Source organism: Melopsittacus undulatus, chromosome 1 (genome assembly GCF_012275295.1).
Source record: "Melopsittacus undulatus isolate bMelUnd1 chromosome 1, bMelUnd1.mat.Z, whole genome shotgun sequence".
NCBI classification, from domain to species: domain Eukaryota; kingdom Metazoa; phylum Chordata; class Aves; order Psittaciformes; family Psittaculidae; genus Melopsittacus; species Melopsittacus undulatus.
The window spans coordinates 90,446,456-90,462,019 of NC_047527.1; the positions used below are offsets into that span (position 1 = coordinate 90,446,456).

General features: G+C 38.5%; 1 protein-coding gene across 3 annotated transcripts in view; it reads left to right on the forward strand.

The window, feature by feature from the left end:
* Window positions 1-15,219, forward strand: part of NUP153 (nucleoporin 153) — a 43,728-nt gene extending 28,509 nt beyond the window's left edge. For 2 of the 3 annotated variants that reach the window (XM_031049734.2, XM_013129254.3), the window contains exons 12-22: window positions 1,086-1,217; window positions 1,974-2,066; window positions 2,281-2,371; window positions 2,648-2,764; window positions 4,371-4,985; window positions 6,343-6,546; window positions 7,158-8,003; window positions 9,654-10,022; window positions 11,913-12,185; window positions 13,478-13,637; window positions 14,109-15,219. In XM_031049734.2, the coding sequence (XP_030905594.2) occupies window positions 1,086-1,217; window positions 1,974-2,066; window positions 2,281-2,371; window positions 2,648-2,764; window positions 4,371-4,985; window positions 6,343-6,546; window positions 7,158-8,003; window positions 9,654-10,022; window positions 11,913-12,185; window positions 13,478-13,637; window positions 14,109-14,193 (2,985 nt within the window). In that variant the 3' untranslated portion in view covers window positions 14,194-15,219. The remainder of the gene's footprint in view (window positions 1-1,085; window positions 1,218-1,973; window positions 2,067-2,280; window positions 2,372-2,647; window positions 2,765-4,370; window positions 4,986-6,342; window positions 6,547-7,157; window positions 8,004-9,653; window positions 10,023-11,912; window positions 12,186-13,477; window positions 13,638-14,108) is intronic. The other variant, XM_031049735.2, reaches the window with a different exon arrangement.
* Window positions 15,220-15,564: the final 345 nt, after the last annotated feature.

Here is a 15,564-nt window from a genome sequence, read left to right on the forward strand (position 1 = left end):
AAATTCCATTTAATAAAACTATGGTCCTGGCTATCTCAAAGATCATTTTTCTTGCTTTTTTTTAATGCAGACTGCCTACTATTGAATCTTAAATATAAAAAATTTACATCAGTAAGAAAACAGTGAAGAAATAGTTAATACTGGAGAACATTTCTGTGATACAAATGGTCTGAATATTGAAGTCCAATAGATTTCAAATCAAAACTGTGAAAGATATAAGCTGTCAGCTACATTAAATTTTTGTAGTAGCAACTTATATCTGCATAGTCACTTCTGAGTAGATCTTGGTATTACTGTGCAAGTTATGAGTAGGTTGGCTATTTCCATTTAAACCTAACTAATCAAATCTTGGGAATCAAATCGTTGAAAGGCAATAAGACCTTTTTAAGGTACACTGGTTTCTGAGTTTTGAATTTGCATCCTGATACATGATAAGGACTAGATTTACCAGAGTATGATCTTCTGTGCTGCTAGTCAGGCGTTTTTTGGTGTTTTGTGTTTTGGTTTGATACTCTATGGAACCCACATACTTTAAACATTACCATTTTCCAAGTACAGTGCAGTAGGGGCTCCAGACACTTTTGACAGCTGTCCTACCTAATTTTGCAAGAGGAACACTTTCTCAGTTGTTTTGAGAGTGTACTCTTAATTGAAGAGATGAGAGGATAATTGGAAAGGATGATGTTTCTCTAGATAACTTAATAACTAAAGAAGAGAAAACAAAAATAAATCTGATCTGTGCCCCTCTTTGTTCAGCACAGGTAACAATTTTGAGTTAACTTTCAGTTTTCTTTCTGGACAGGTGATTAAAAGTAGTATCACATGGAAACAGGCCTGCCATAAATTTAAAATGATGTGGCAGACTGAAATGGAGAGGTTAGGATTCATTTTGAAAACTTGTTTTGTCTTAATCTGTAGGTCTGTTTAACTTTGTGAGGAAACTAAGAGTGGGATGGGGTAGGAAGGCAAGTAGGTCTTGTAAAAGAGAAAAAAAAAGTTGTAACTTTCAGGTTAAAGTGAAAAAATAAAATTCACAACTTTTTAAAAAGAAAATTAAAATTACAATAATTTAAATTTACACCTAGGAGGTGGAAGAACCAGTACTACCGAAAGTACCCTTACCTGTCAGTACTGCATCGCTGCCTTCGTTCAGCTTTAATTTTCTTGCCAGTAGTACTGTCTCATCATCACCAAACACTGTTTCAACAGGAGTGAAGGTAACTCTTTGGTTTTATATTGTGAATACATTTTTAGGATGGGTATACATGTGGTTTGTTGTATGTTAACATCTTCCATGGTGCTCATGAAACTAACCAACGTTAGTTTATATTCTGTTGAATAAATTAGGTATGCTGATGGTGGGGAATAAAGCTTTTGAATCGGCTTCTGTCCATCTTATTATACTTTGCAAGTTTCTAGTTAAGATAACTGTATAACTGCTTCAAATGCTGTGGAGATTTTGTTGGGATTTTATGCCAAGTTACTAAATTGGAGTTAGCATAAGTGGTCATATAAGCCTAGGGTGGAATATGAGCCTAGGGTGCAATAATCAGAATATTATTGCACTAAAATAAACATTCATCTTTTCCAGAGTACTTGAAATATTTCTTGTATGGTTTGAAGCAGGTGCCTGCTTTAACATGTTGTGGTATTTGCTGAAGCTCTGACTACAGTTGAGCTGAGTTAGCTTAAGGTTCTTTAGCTGCCTGGTCTGCTTTTCCATACTACTTAGATGTATATATGTCAAATACATCTCAGTGATTTATCTTAGTTTCTGGGTTTTGGTTTTCATGATACTCTAGTAGATATGCCTATTTGAAAACTTTATTTCACTGTAACTCTGGTCTGTGGGTTAGAAATAAGTATCAAACATCAGATTACCCAACTTCAGTGAAGGACACCTGTTAGTGAATTCAGGTAGCTGCTGTTGTTTCACCATGGTGATACAAACCTTAATTCTTTCGAAAATACAGGTACCACCAGCAAGTAATGTTGGCAGTCCTGTGTTCAGATTTTCATCTCCAATTGTGAAATCTACTGAGGCGGAAATGCTACCTCCATTGTCTGTAAGTAAAATAAGTAAAGCTCATCTTTTTATCAATGCTATAGTAGAATATTGCAGAACAAGAAAGCGAAGTTGGCCCTGATAATGGCGAAAACAAATATACAGGTTTCTGTCTTATAATTTTTCATCCAGCATGTATACCAAAGGCTTGAAGAGTGGATTTCAGATTAAAGTTTCTTTAGTTTCAGAGTCTGAAAAATCTCTCTCTCTTATAGCAGATTGGGTTTACATTTAGTGATCCTGTTGCAAAATCAGCAGAGTGTTCTGGATCCAGCGATACACCAGTGACATCCTTCCTTACTCTAGGTAAGGATCTGAAGTTTTAGCATTTGAGATCTGAAGTGCTGATTTTATTTTCTTTGTATATTAAACAGCAAATCTATCCTTTTTGAGCATATTAACAATTCCTGGCAAAGTGTGTTTTCAGTGACACATCTGCTTTAACCAAATTGTACTTATAAACTGTTGTAAACAAGGTAGAATAGGTAAGAGGCATGAAATTTGTAAAGACATGTTTCTAGCAAATGTGAATATATTTTTAAGTGGATTTCCTTGTGAATAATGTATTTTTTGTTTTTAAAGATACTGCCACTGTAAACAGTACCAGCAATAAGAAGGAAAAAGAAGAATACGATGGCCCCTCCAAACCTGCAAAGTTCTTAAAGGAAGGAAGTGTGCTAGACATTCTAAAAAGCCCTGGTGAGATTATGAATGCTTTTTATAAAGATACTGCAAAACATATACTAACATATAACTGCATTACTTTTTTAAAAATCCACCCCCACCACAACAACCAAAACCCCAATTGTCACAGTTAATGCAGTACTAGCCATAAATACAGACATAGGAGATCATTCTTAAACTGCATTTGTTAAGGTTGATCTCAAAGTGGCTTTTATTGCTGAGAGGAAAGCTGCAACTTCAGACCAGATACATTACTTTTCTTTTATGTGTTTGGATGCACTTGTTAATGAAGTATAAAATGAATTAGGCAAATAATCAGGGTTTCATTGTAAATAATAGAAATTATGGAATTTGAAAGGAAATGTTTGTAAAATACTTTACAAACATTCCTCTCCAACTTTCACCATCTCTGGAAATTAACAATAGTAAAAACAGTTTTGTTCCTAAAAATGTTTTAAAAGGTGTAAATCTTTTTTTGTTTGAGATAACGTTAACTATGATAACGCCTTAAATGATAACGTTAACTATGGATTTAAATATAATTTTTAAATAAAGTGGGTTATTTCACTTTAGAAACCTTATTCTAATTTTTACTTTTAAGTAATTACAGTTGTTTTCAACTGCTTAATAAAGTGTATGTATATAGATGATGTTTTTTGTTTTAAGAAAAAGGATTTTATTGCATTTGATCTTTTCCATAAACCTTGAGTTGCACCAAGATGTTTTTTGTGAAGTGACAAATCTATATGCTTAGGAAGGCAGTGCCTTTTTATATTGAAGGAGCTAAGTGAGAGAAAATACACTGCGCATAGGAAAGACCTATGCTTGAAGTGATGATAACTTTCTGTAGCAGTTTAAGAGAAGCAGGTTCTAAATCCACTGTTCAGAGATTCTTTTTTGATATAAAAAAGACCCAAACAAACAACTTAATAAATACATTAAAAATATCTTAATTTTAGCTTTACAATAACTCATGCTGCTATTTAAGATGCATTGCCATAGCATTTTCTTTAGCGTTTCCATATGGCTGTTCTTACTTTCTGTTAAAATTGGCAACTTGCAATAAGAGTTGGCCTATGTCTAGTGCATTTTGAGCAAACATGATAGACAACAGTTGTTCTGTTTTCTTAATTTTTATTAATTAATACTCAGTATCTGTGGGGAGATACCATGCTGATCGCTTCTCCAAGTACCAACTGCTGCTAAAGTAAATGTGAGTCAGCTACTATGGCAGAAATAGCTTTAGAAACTTGATTCAATTGGGCATGTTGTCTTAAAATTAAATTGGCTTATTTCTAGTCCATGATGGACAGTCAGCTTTCAGTACTGTTCACACTTGTATCTACCAGTGAAAGTTTGTATTTAAAACTTTATTGGAAATGAAGATTTAAATCAAGCTTTAAATAAATGTTCTGTTACGTCCCAGTGCAGCATATGAAATTTTATCCCTTTACAGATATCCCTTTACAAGGTTTCCATTGACTTCCTCTTGCATTTAATCAGAATGTAAAGTAACCATTGGCACTTGATTTAAGCTTCTGTCATTTAGATTTTAAGTAGCTTACATACAATGAGGGTACTGCTTTATCATAGGATCTCTTCCTGTTTATTTTTTCACTAGGCTTTACCTCTGTGAAAACACACTCCCCTACATCTGCGCAGCCTGTTACAAGCACAGTGGTCTATACAAGACCTGCAATAAGTAGTTTTTCTGCAGGTAAAGACACCTCTAAACAAGCATCCTCATTTTGGCAGTCTGACACCTATGACCCATGTCTGCAAAACAAAACCATGGATAGCAAATGCGTAACATGTGAAGCTGCTAAAGTGTCAACAACTGAGAGTACGAAACAGACAATAAGCTCAAGTCAATGTGTTGCCTCTAAGGTAGCAGTTTCTACAGTGGGGACATTAGGCTTTGAAGACAAATTTAAAACAGCGCCCAACACATGGGATTGTGATACCTGTCTGGTCCAGAACAAACCTGAAGCTACTAAATGTGTAGCATGTGACACACCAAAGCCCGGAACAGGAGTAATGCCTGCCCTGACATTGCCAGCAGTCACAGACAATGCAGTGACAGCGACATCCTCCTCCAGTAGCACTGACACAACAGTCACTCTGGGTTTTGGAGACAAGTTTAAGAAACCAAAAGGTTCTTGGGATTGCACGGTGTGCCTTGTATCAAATAAGGCAGAAGACAGCAAATGTGTAGCTTGTCAGTCTGAGAAACCAGGTATGTTGTTCTCTTTTCTGTTGTTCCAATTTCAGCTTCTGTGCATTCTTAACAGAATAAAGTATGTTACATATTAAAAACATTTTCAGCAGCACGGCTGTATGCTAGCAGGATGGATTAGTGACTGTCTGCAGAAATGGTTATAGGCACTTTGGAGGTTGCAGCCCAGATTCCAGTCTGTCGCATGAATTGAAGTGATTGTGAGCTGTATTAGTGCAGAGCTGAATTGAAGCAAATGCATCCTGCTTTGCAGTAATGAGGAATGACTAAACTGGAGGCCTTCATTAACTTAAAATCTATTTCTCAGTTTTCACTGGGGAAAAATGTGAACTCTATAGACATAAAGTTAAAAACTACTGGATCTTTCTCTCTTTCAAAAGCAAGTTGAAACAGTGTTTACAGAACGTGGCTAAAAATGTCTCCACTCAGCATTTGTGTGTAGTTTAGCAGGCAGGTATGAAGACAGGTTGCAAGACAGTGTAGTCTTTAAGTAGTTGTCTTACACTAAAACAAAACCCTATTTTGAGCTATGCTTGTGAGAGCCAGTGGTAGCCCTCCAGAACATGAATGACCTTGTTCTGGAAGGTTGAGGCCCTTCCTGTCCATGGGGAGGTGAGTGCCTTCTTCAGTGCAGCACTGGGGTGCTTCCCATTATATGTTACTGTAGTTGATTTTGAGTGTGGTTTGTTGTTTTTAAAGCACACAAAAAAATATTTTACTGTTAACTTTCTTAACATCAGAGAAAAATCAGATGGCAGGTGTGTTTCAGGCCTCTTTACAAAGGTTTCTGCAGGTGCTGAGCACAATGAAGCTTATGTAGTCAGCACAGAATTGTAGGTTTGGAAGCTTTGAGTTCTTCTCTGTTTTGTTTTGTTGTGCATTTTTTTTTTGTCACAATGTGGTTTTTAACATATCTGTCTCTGGTATTTGGTGATGAATCGTTCTGGTGAATTCTCAGCTTTGCATTACTTGACAGTGATCATTAACTTGAGTGGTTGCTAATTTTGACTGCAGGTTACTCATGCCACCAGAAGTTCTTTCAATAGTTTTGGTTGAATACAGTACCTTGTAATTTACATCTGAAACAGGCTGTGTTGTATGAACTGCAGTTGCTGTTTAAATGCCATTGGTTCAGTTTGTGCTTAAAACCGTATATAGATTATAATAAAGTATCTAAGTGTTTCTATTGTTCACACTCTCTGATTGAGTCTGACTGAAATGAACTTGTAGATTGATGTTTTTTTACTGCTATGCTTGTCCACTTTGTAGTATAGTGAGCATTTAAGAGTTTCTTTAAAAGCTCATGTTCACTTCTGTCGTGTAAGCACCATGATTAACTATCTTGCTTATTTCTCAGGGAGTTCAGTGCCTGTGACTAGTAGCAGTGTTCCTGCATTTTCTGCTGCTTCTGGCGGATCTGGAGGATTTCTGGATTTAGACAAGTTCAAAAAGCCTGAAGGAAGCTGGGATTGTGAGGTCTGCTTGGTCCAAAACGAAGCAGAAGCCACAAAATGTGTAGCTTGTGGAAGTGCAAAGCCAGGCACCAAAGTAGAGCTCAAAGGTAATACTTAATGAAATAAATATATTCCATAAATGATAATTAAAAAGTGTGCATTCTGCAGTTTATTTTTGCTCAGGTTTTCAGTGTTTGTTTTTTGGGGGATTTTTTTGTGTGTATGTGTGGTGTGGGTTTTGAGGTTTGTTTTTTTTTTTTAAATACAATTATTTTTCCTTTGATGTACAGCAAAACTATTCATTTTTTGTCTAGGAATATCGCTTAAGTCGGGTAATGTGCTTATGTTTACACACCCTTTAACTGGAAAAAAAGTTATGCTTTTTAGAAAAAAAGATGTGGTAGTGACATAGTCGTTCTGTGCAAACCTTATGTGTTCATTTGGAGTTTAGGCTAAAAGCATGATCTTTCAAAGAATTTAGCAGTGTACCTTTCAAAGCCAGGTGGTGGACAGAAGACTGCCATTGCGAAAAGGTGTACATAGAGTGGAAGAGTGGAGTTCTGTTTGCTTGGGGGTTTGGTTTTTTTTTTGTTTGTTTGGGGTTTTTAAAATAGTTTTGACCTTGGGAAGTTCAGGACTATATTCCAAGTCATGTAGCTAAAGCCTATATGTATTATATCTTACATTGCAAACTTCACATTATTGCATATTTCTGCAGGCTTTGGTGCAGCTGCTGTGTCCACAAATGCTGTAGTGCCATCATTTACATTTGGTGTCCCGTCATCATCCTCCTCTGAATCTTCTGATACGTTAAGTAGCACAGGAAATTTTAAATTTGGAGAACAGGGAAGCTTCAAGTTTGGCATTACATCTGAATCTACATCCTCCAACACTGTGACTGGGGGATTTAAGTTTCCTACTGGTTCAGCGGGCTTCAAATTTGGAGTTTCTTCCTCAGACTCTAAATCGGAAGACAGTAAAAAAGAAAGCAAAAGTAACAGTTTTACTTTTGGAATTCCATCTACAAGCAGTCAGGCTCCTTCAACATTTCAGTTTGGGACAGCAAGCGTGGGACAGCAGGAAAAGAAAGAGGAACCAGTTTTGAGAGGCTTTGGTTTTGGTACAAGTTCTACTTCTTCCATAGCTACCAATGAGAATAAAACTGGGATCGGTGGCTTTACTTTTGGAACTGTGGCAAAAAAGGAGGTAGCATCACCTGCTTTTGCGTTTAAGAAGTCAGATGAGAAAAAGGAGGAAACACTTCCGACGAAGGGAGGATTCTCTTTTGGCAGTGTGGAGTCTGCACCTGCCTCACAGTTTGTTTTGGGAAGGACAGAAGAGAAACAGGACTCTGTCACTCCTGCTGCTCCATTAGGGTTTGGAAAGAAAGCTGACAATGAAGAGTTAAAGACACAACCTGTCTTTTCAGCTGGGACAGCTGAGCATACCAAAGAGGAGAGCACAGCAAAACCTATATTCAATTTTAGTTTTGTTAAACCATCGGAGAAGGAAAGTGAGCAGGCAAAGCCGTCTTTTGCATTTGGGGCACAAACCAGTACTTCAGGTAAGCAGAACATCTTTTGGCTTCGCTTGTCTCCTCGTGTCCATCATTAACTCCTCTGAGGCTATACTGGACAAAATCTATGGGACTTGATATATAGCATGTATTAGAGCTGTAGAAAACGCTTAATTAGTACCTGCAGCATGCCTTTAGTTCTGTTTATTGATGTGTAGACAATACGCAGCAATTCCTTTTTAGACTTCATTGAGTTTTAACACTAGGTTTAGACAAAAAAATTGCCACAACTTACGGAACCTGCATGTTTCTTGTATGAACACAGAAGTTGTGTTGTCTCTGTAGTACCAGCTCAGCTGGTGATAAAATCTGTGCAGTATGAGGCCTCATACTAGTATTGTTTTTCATAGTGAAAAGGAATGAGAGAAGGAATATCTTACTTTCATATACTCACAGCTATGCTATGGGATATACTGCAGTTTCTCTGCTGCTACAGAGGAATAAAAGTCACTTCATAAGTATTACACAGTTTTGTATTCCTTTAATTTGCTGAAAGTTGCAGTGGAGGATTAAAGTTCTTTGGTGATGATCAACTGTGTGGAAAACCTGTGATTGTTAAATTCCATTTGCATGACTTGGCAACTGTGTTTTAGAGAACAGAATTAGTTTCTTATTTCTGAAGTGATACAGAAAAGGACATCAGGAAGTAACCCTGAATAAAAGCAATACATAAGGTTATGCTGATTTTAATCACAGTATTCTTACAGTGATTTGAGGACTATGGGCTTTGTAGGAAGGGAGGTGGAGGTGTGTGATTTGGATTGGGGTTTTTTTTTCCTGCCAGGTAAAATTCTGGAGTTTGGTTTAGTTGTGGAAATTTGATTAAGCTTTTTGTGCAAAATGCAGTTTTAACAAGCATTCTTAAGAATGGGATAGTCCCTTAAAAGTGGTGTAGATGAAAAGGGGCCATAACTGCTGAGGAAACAAAGATAGTGGGAAATTGAAAACAAGATCACAAATTATTAATGTGAATTGGACCAGCAGCTTAGGGGAAGCTGAAAAATTACTAGCTTTAAAAGAAACAGCTCTATTTTAAGTGTGTAAAGCTGCACTCAGTACTTTGTAAAATGGTCTTCATGGTAGGTTGTTCTCGGTTGCTCCTAAAATCAGGTCTTGCAGGTGCTAAAGTACAATGAGCTTATGCTTGTAAGAGCTAGGCTGGAGGATGGGAAGCTTTGCCTGACGTAAACCCATAGGCACAGGGCTGTGTTTTCAAACAAATTACAAATGAAACTATATCAACGTGTTTCTCAATACTCAGTTGAGCAAAGCCATAAAACTGTTGCAGGGGATTGATTGATGTTCTTCTAAGAACATCTGAAATACTCTTGCTTGAAGAGTTCAGAAGGACTGGTTAGTACTGACTGCCTCAGGTAATGACATCCTATGCTTAGTGTTTAATAACCAGTGAAGCCTAGACTACAGTGGAGTCCTTGTTCTTCACGATTCTTTAATTCTTTCAATTGTGGATGGCAGCAACCAGCATATTAAATCTGGATCTTACGTAAGCAGCAGTAGCTGAGAGAGTAGCTGGGGCTTCATTCAGGGTTGCTCTTGTACAGTGACTGAAACAGGAGTCTGTTTGCTGTACTTCATTTGGCATTTCTGTGGTGGTTTATGTACTGTTCCTCCTTTCAGATCAAGGAGCAGCAAAGCCATCCTTCAGCTTCTTGAGCTCTAGTTCCTCCAGCACAGTCGTACCCACTACTTCAGCCAACAGCAGCAGTGTGTTCGGCAGCGCCATCTCCTCCTCAAATCCTCAGCCAGTTCCCGCTCCCTTCGTGTTTGGGCAATCCAGCAACACTGTGAGCAGCTCTGTTTTTGGCAATTCTTCAGAATCTGCAGCCTCTCAGTCATTCAGCTTCTCTCAAGAAAACAAACCAGCAACCACATACTCCAGCACTGGCACAGGTATTACTTCATTTCTCTTTGGCTCAGGAGCCGGCAGTACCAATGCAGCAAATTCAGGTTTCACCTTCGGAGCCACAACCACATCAAGTTCAACAGGTACGTTTTATATAGATGCTGTTCTCATTTTTGCCATAACATAGTCAACCAAGGAAATGCTGTTTCACTAATACTTCACTTTGGAGAATGTGTAGGCCTAATGCATGGCAGTAGAGAAAAATACTGAGTATTTGCATTCAACGATATAAGTCAGGGCTCGGTTTTTCACATTCTGTGGAATACAGTTTAGGAATGAAACGGCAGCAGCATTGCTTTATGCAAAGGACAGTCCTTTACTGGATTTCAATTTGTGTAGCAACTTTTCACCATGAGAATTATAGCTTACAACTTCCTCTGTGTTTCTCTTCCATACCTAAACCTCAACTGTTGTAAATAATGTCAAGATTGGCAAAATCCTTTTTCACAAGTATACATAAACACATTACCCCTACATGCAGTTGCTGCTGCTGCAGGATTGATTTCCAATAAGCTTTATGCCCAGTGCTTCTTAACTTTCTAGTAATTTAGAGAAGATGAATGAGAATCTATAAAGTTCCTTCACATTTTATGTTCATTGCCCCACTGTATGAATTTAGCAGTATGACACAAGACTAAATCATCTGCTAGCCTGGCTGTATGTGGGAAATAAGATTGAACTTCATCTAGTTTGATCTGCTTGCTCAACCTTGTAATTCACAGAAATTAAATTTACATGCTTTTTTGTATATCAGAACAAGGAGAAAATGGTCCTAAATTATAATACTCAGCAGATCAATTTAACTTGCTTACAAATCGGTAACTTTTAGTGTCATTTCCTTAGTAGGTAACACTGTATTTCAAACATCTTCACAAAGGATGATTATTTTTCATGCAGAAGCCTATATTAACTTTTCAAAGAATCACAGAACGGTTTGGGTTGGAAAGGACCTTAAGATCATCCTGTTCCAACCTCCTCGGCCATGGGCAGGAACACATCACTCTTGACCAGGTTGCTCAAAGCCAGGTCCAGCTTGGCCTTGAACACTGCCAGGGATGGGGCAGCCACAGCTTCTCTGGGCAGCCTCTCACAGTAAAGAATTTATTCCTTATATCTAACCTAAATTTCCCCAGTTTGCCCCTTGTACTGTCACTACAGTCCCTGATGAAGAGTGCCTCTCTGGCATATCTGTTCATCATCTTTGAAAGAAAAGCAGCAATTCCAAGATAGAGTGCAATAGAGGGTATTTTCTGTTGCATGAAGGCTGCTTAAATTGCATTAAAGTGCTGTTTAAAATGTCCTTTTCTCATTGCAGATCTGTGTACATTCACAGTCATTGTTCAGTCATGTATTTTTGTTTTGTTATTTCTGCTGGCCATGCAGAACAGAAGCAGCTAAACAAATGAGCGGGTTGTTGATGTTACATAGGGAGCTATTCTGCTAGACCAAGGATTTGAGTATAGAGAGATCACTGCAAGCTTGATTTAGCCTCCAGAGTTAATAGTGATAAACACTTGGCCAGGGAGGGGTGCAGTTGCTGACAAGAAAGATTGATGTCCTGATCCTGGTAAATCAGGAGCTGTGTTTTGCATGTTTGAAAAATATGATTTGAACGAATATTCTTTGTGTGTGTTATAAACAGCTTCTAGTAAATACAAATTAAAATGTACTCTTTGTAGGAATCTATTTCCAGAACATGAATGTTAACACAGTAATCCGAGGCGAGATAGACAGTGTGTTTGAGATTTGATTTTGTCTGACGTAAACATAGTGTTTCTCATGTTACTTACAAGAAGAGGTTTGATTCCTGTGGTGGCTGAGGCAGTGTTTGTTTTAGATACTCACACAATTAGTTTGAAATTCAGATGAGTGCTCAGTTACCAGACAGTGGGGTCTTAGAACCTTTGATTTTAGATTCATCCTTGGAGCAGAATATAAAAGCACATACTGACATTCCTCTTCTGTTCCCCCAGGGATGTCCTCTTCATTTGTGTTTGGCTCTGGGCCTCCTGCACCGGCTGCTGGCCCAGCATTTGGCACCAGTCAGCCACCAGCATTTGGCCAGAGCCAAGGGTCCGGCCAGCCAAGTGCTCCAAGTTTTGGATCCCTGTCGACACCATTGTTTTCAGCTGGCACTCAGCCTGCTCCTCCTGCCTTCGGCTCCGTGACGAGCAGCACTCAGCCCTCTGTGTTCGGACAGCAAGTGGCGCAGCAGCCTGGTTTTGGCTCTGCTACCCCCAGTGCTGGTGAGTGCAGACCACCCTCTTGCCTCCTGGTCTCAAAGATGATAATATTCTATTTGATTTTTCATGAAGAACGCCTTAAATTATAAGGAGAGAGAAGACTTTTGCCTTATGCCTGTACTTAAGTGTAAGAATGACCCTCGGTAAAAATAATGGGTGTGGAGTTGAGTAATTTGTGACTCACTCCTGGCTGTGGAGGATGTGCCATAAGCATGCCAGCTTCACAGGAAGCCTTCCCCACAGGAGACTTAGCAGACACAGAGGTTGCAACCCAACCATTAAATAGTGGTGTTTGTTTTCCTCAGAAATCTAGTGATTAAAAGGAAGTGTTGAGAGCCATGGAGTATTCACTGCTAAGATTTGCAGAAGCAACACAACATTACTGGGTTTGGATTTGTTAAAGTAGTTCCTAGTTATCTGACTTCATTAACAGGCTTTCACCATTTATTTGGACCAGGGGCTTTGTTGTACGAGAATATGGTTGGGACCATTTTAAGCACTTGCAGATTGAGACTTTGAATAAAGCCCTTTTTTTGGAAAGGGGCAGAGTGATCCTTATAAATTTCAGTGTAAGAAAGCCCTGTTCCACCCTAGTAATTATTCAAAAAGAAAACCCCACTGCCAGAGTGTATGTATTTGATATCATCATGTCAAATACTTGAAGGGAAAAGCCTCCTTTTTTCTTTTTAGAAGTTCTGCAAAATAGCATCCATTAAAGGTAACCGATACCTTTGTACTAACGAGCACATTAGTTGGCACACTGTATCTCTCACTTGGTCTTCCTTTTATCAGGTAGCTGTTGAAAGATAAAAATCTCCCTGGATTCTCTGGTGTTGCTTATCAGTTACTTTGATGATAGGAATCTCATGGGTATTTTTTTAAGATGAGCTGCTGTGTTAACACGTTAAATGGAGTCCCAACATGGACTGCATGAACACAAGAAAGTTTACTTAAATATAAATCTACACGACTCCACGCTATGATTTAAGACTTTATAAACAAGCTTCGGTATGCAGGGGTCTAAACGTAACGGTCGTAAAGAAGTTAGCAATCAGTCTGCTAGCAATGTTACTTTAAGAATCACTTTACGATTTTCTATTGAAGTGGATGAATTCTTCTATGTGCTGTTCCTGTGGTGATGGGGGGTATTTGTAGAGCACCCCCTGCCCCAGCTATGTCACTGGGAGCAACCTGTAAAAATTGATTCAAGATAGCAGGAAGTGAGGATTTTGCTGGAAAAGACAAATTCCCATTTCAACTTCGTTTCTCACTTCTGCTTCCACCCCTTCTTCCAGGTTCTGTATTCCAGTTTGGAAGTAATACTTCTAATTTCAACTTCCCAAGTAACCCAGGAGTATTTACTTTTTGTGCGAATCCTCCTGCACCAGCAGCACCGGCACAGCCTTCTGGCTCATTAGGAGTTTCATTCAACCAGCCTCCAACTTTCACATTGGGGTAAGAGACTGTATCACAATTACACTTGAGCTGTGGGTGATAATGGTGGCCAGTGTTCAGCCTCTGCTGCTGTAAATCATGAGGTGTTCAGATGAACCCTGGAGTCTGAGACCAAGCTAGGCATCCTTCCTCATAGTAGCATGACTGGCTCACTAAGCAGTGCTATCTTGAAAAGAGCTCAGCAGTCAGAAATGCTACACATGCAGCAACATATGCATAACTGTCTTGTTGTTGAAAGGTATAAAGTCTGTATCTAGCCCTTATGCTGCTACTTACCTTCTGAGTAAGAGATTCTAGTTGGCTTTGGTTTTTGGAACCCTCCTCTTCCTGTTCATCATAAGCCATTTATTGCCAGCTGCTAACAAGGGAGACAAGACTATGAAACGGTTGTTCAGGAATATCTGCTCAGTGCTGCTACTGAGTTTTCAGCTGCACTGTCCTAAACTCTGAACTACTAATTTCTTTTGATAGGAGTAACGCGAAAAACATTTTCTCTGCCTCCGGATCTTCAGTTCCTGGTCGGAAGATAAAGACTGCAGTTAGACGTAGAAAATAACCGCCCAATTGGTAAAGCAAGTTCCGAAGCAGTTACTACCCTGCATTGTTCAGTTGTTGGGATCGTACCTCATGCTGGGTTAGCAGAAGAGAGATCTGCCTAGAGGAATATAGAACTCTGCTGCCCTTTCCTTCCCATCCCTCTCCCCAGTTAGGTTTTTTTTCTTGGTAATGAATAGAGTTGGCAACGGGGCCGTTCTCGAGCAAAACTATTTTAGACTCCAGCAAGTTCCTTCTTTCACTGACTCGGCATGGTCTGGCTGTAGCCGTGAGTAGAGCCTGCACAGTGAATGGCTTGTACAATACCTCTTCATCTGCACCACTATGTGCGCTCATCTGCGTTTACTGACGCCTCGACATTGTAATTATATCAGCGAGGGATGCTGTATAGAGTAGAGAATGTTGGTAACGAATGATTTCTATGCTGAGTTTGTGCCGGTGTATGTGTGAAGTGAGTGAGTTTGGGTGTATTGTGCACTAAAATTTTCTGATAGAGGAAGACTGATTAAAGGATGATCCATGCTAAGGACTTGTTAGATCTGTAGTTCTTCATTTAATAATTATATGCTATTTCTATATTTTCATTCTTACAGCCCTTTATCACCTGTCTCGCCTTTGTTATTTTATTATGAAATGTGTAAATACAATTTTGTTTCTCTATGTACTTTTTTGGCATAACAGATCTGTGAAATGGAAATTTTAATTTTGTGTGTTACGGCCATTTTTGTTTAGTATTGTCTCAGATTTTATGTAAATCCCATTATTCAAAGTTGCCTAAATCCATTTAGAAAATCTTTAAAATTGGGAATTCTTAAAGTAAGTTTATTGGCTTTTCTGATCCATTTTTGTTTGGACCAAAAACCAGTATTGTACAAAGTATTAAGTATATATTTTTATATTTACTGAAATGGACTGTGGTGACTTTGGATAATAAGGAAAAGTTTAATATTAAAGCCATGTTTATTACAGTATAATTAACATGTTAAACCATGGGATAAATGCCATCAATAAAAACTATGAAATATTGTCTGGCAGTTTTTACCTCCAACAGCATCTGCAGCTGTAACTGTCAGAGATGTTTGGCTGTTCTGAGCAATGTCACATGCTTTCTCCAACCTCTGCTTTTTGACAGTGACACTAATTTTAAGGGATGTTAAATTAGTCAGAGGTTTCCTGTTTGGAGGGAGTTTTATTGTTGGCTCCAAGCTTGGCAGCTGTCTGGCTGCAGTTAATTTTTAAGAAGTGAATATTACCAACATTCCCCACTATTCTAACTAAAGAGGGGAAAAAGACACCCAATTGTCAGTGAGTAAATAGGGGGTTTTCCACAGCTGAACTTGTATTAAGCCACAGCATTTGGATTATGGTTGAG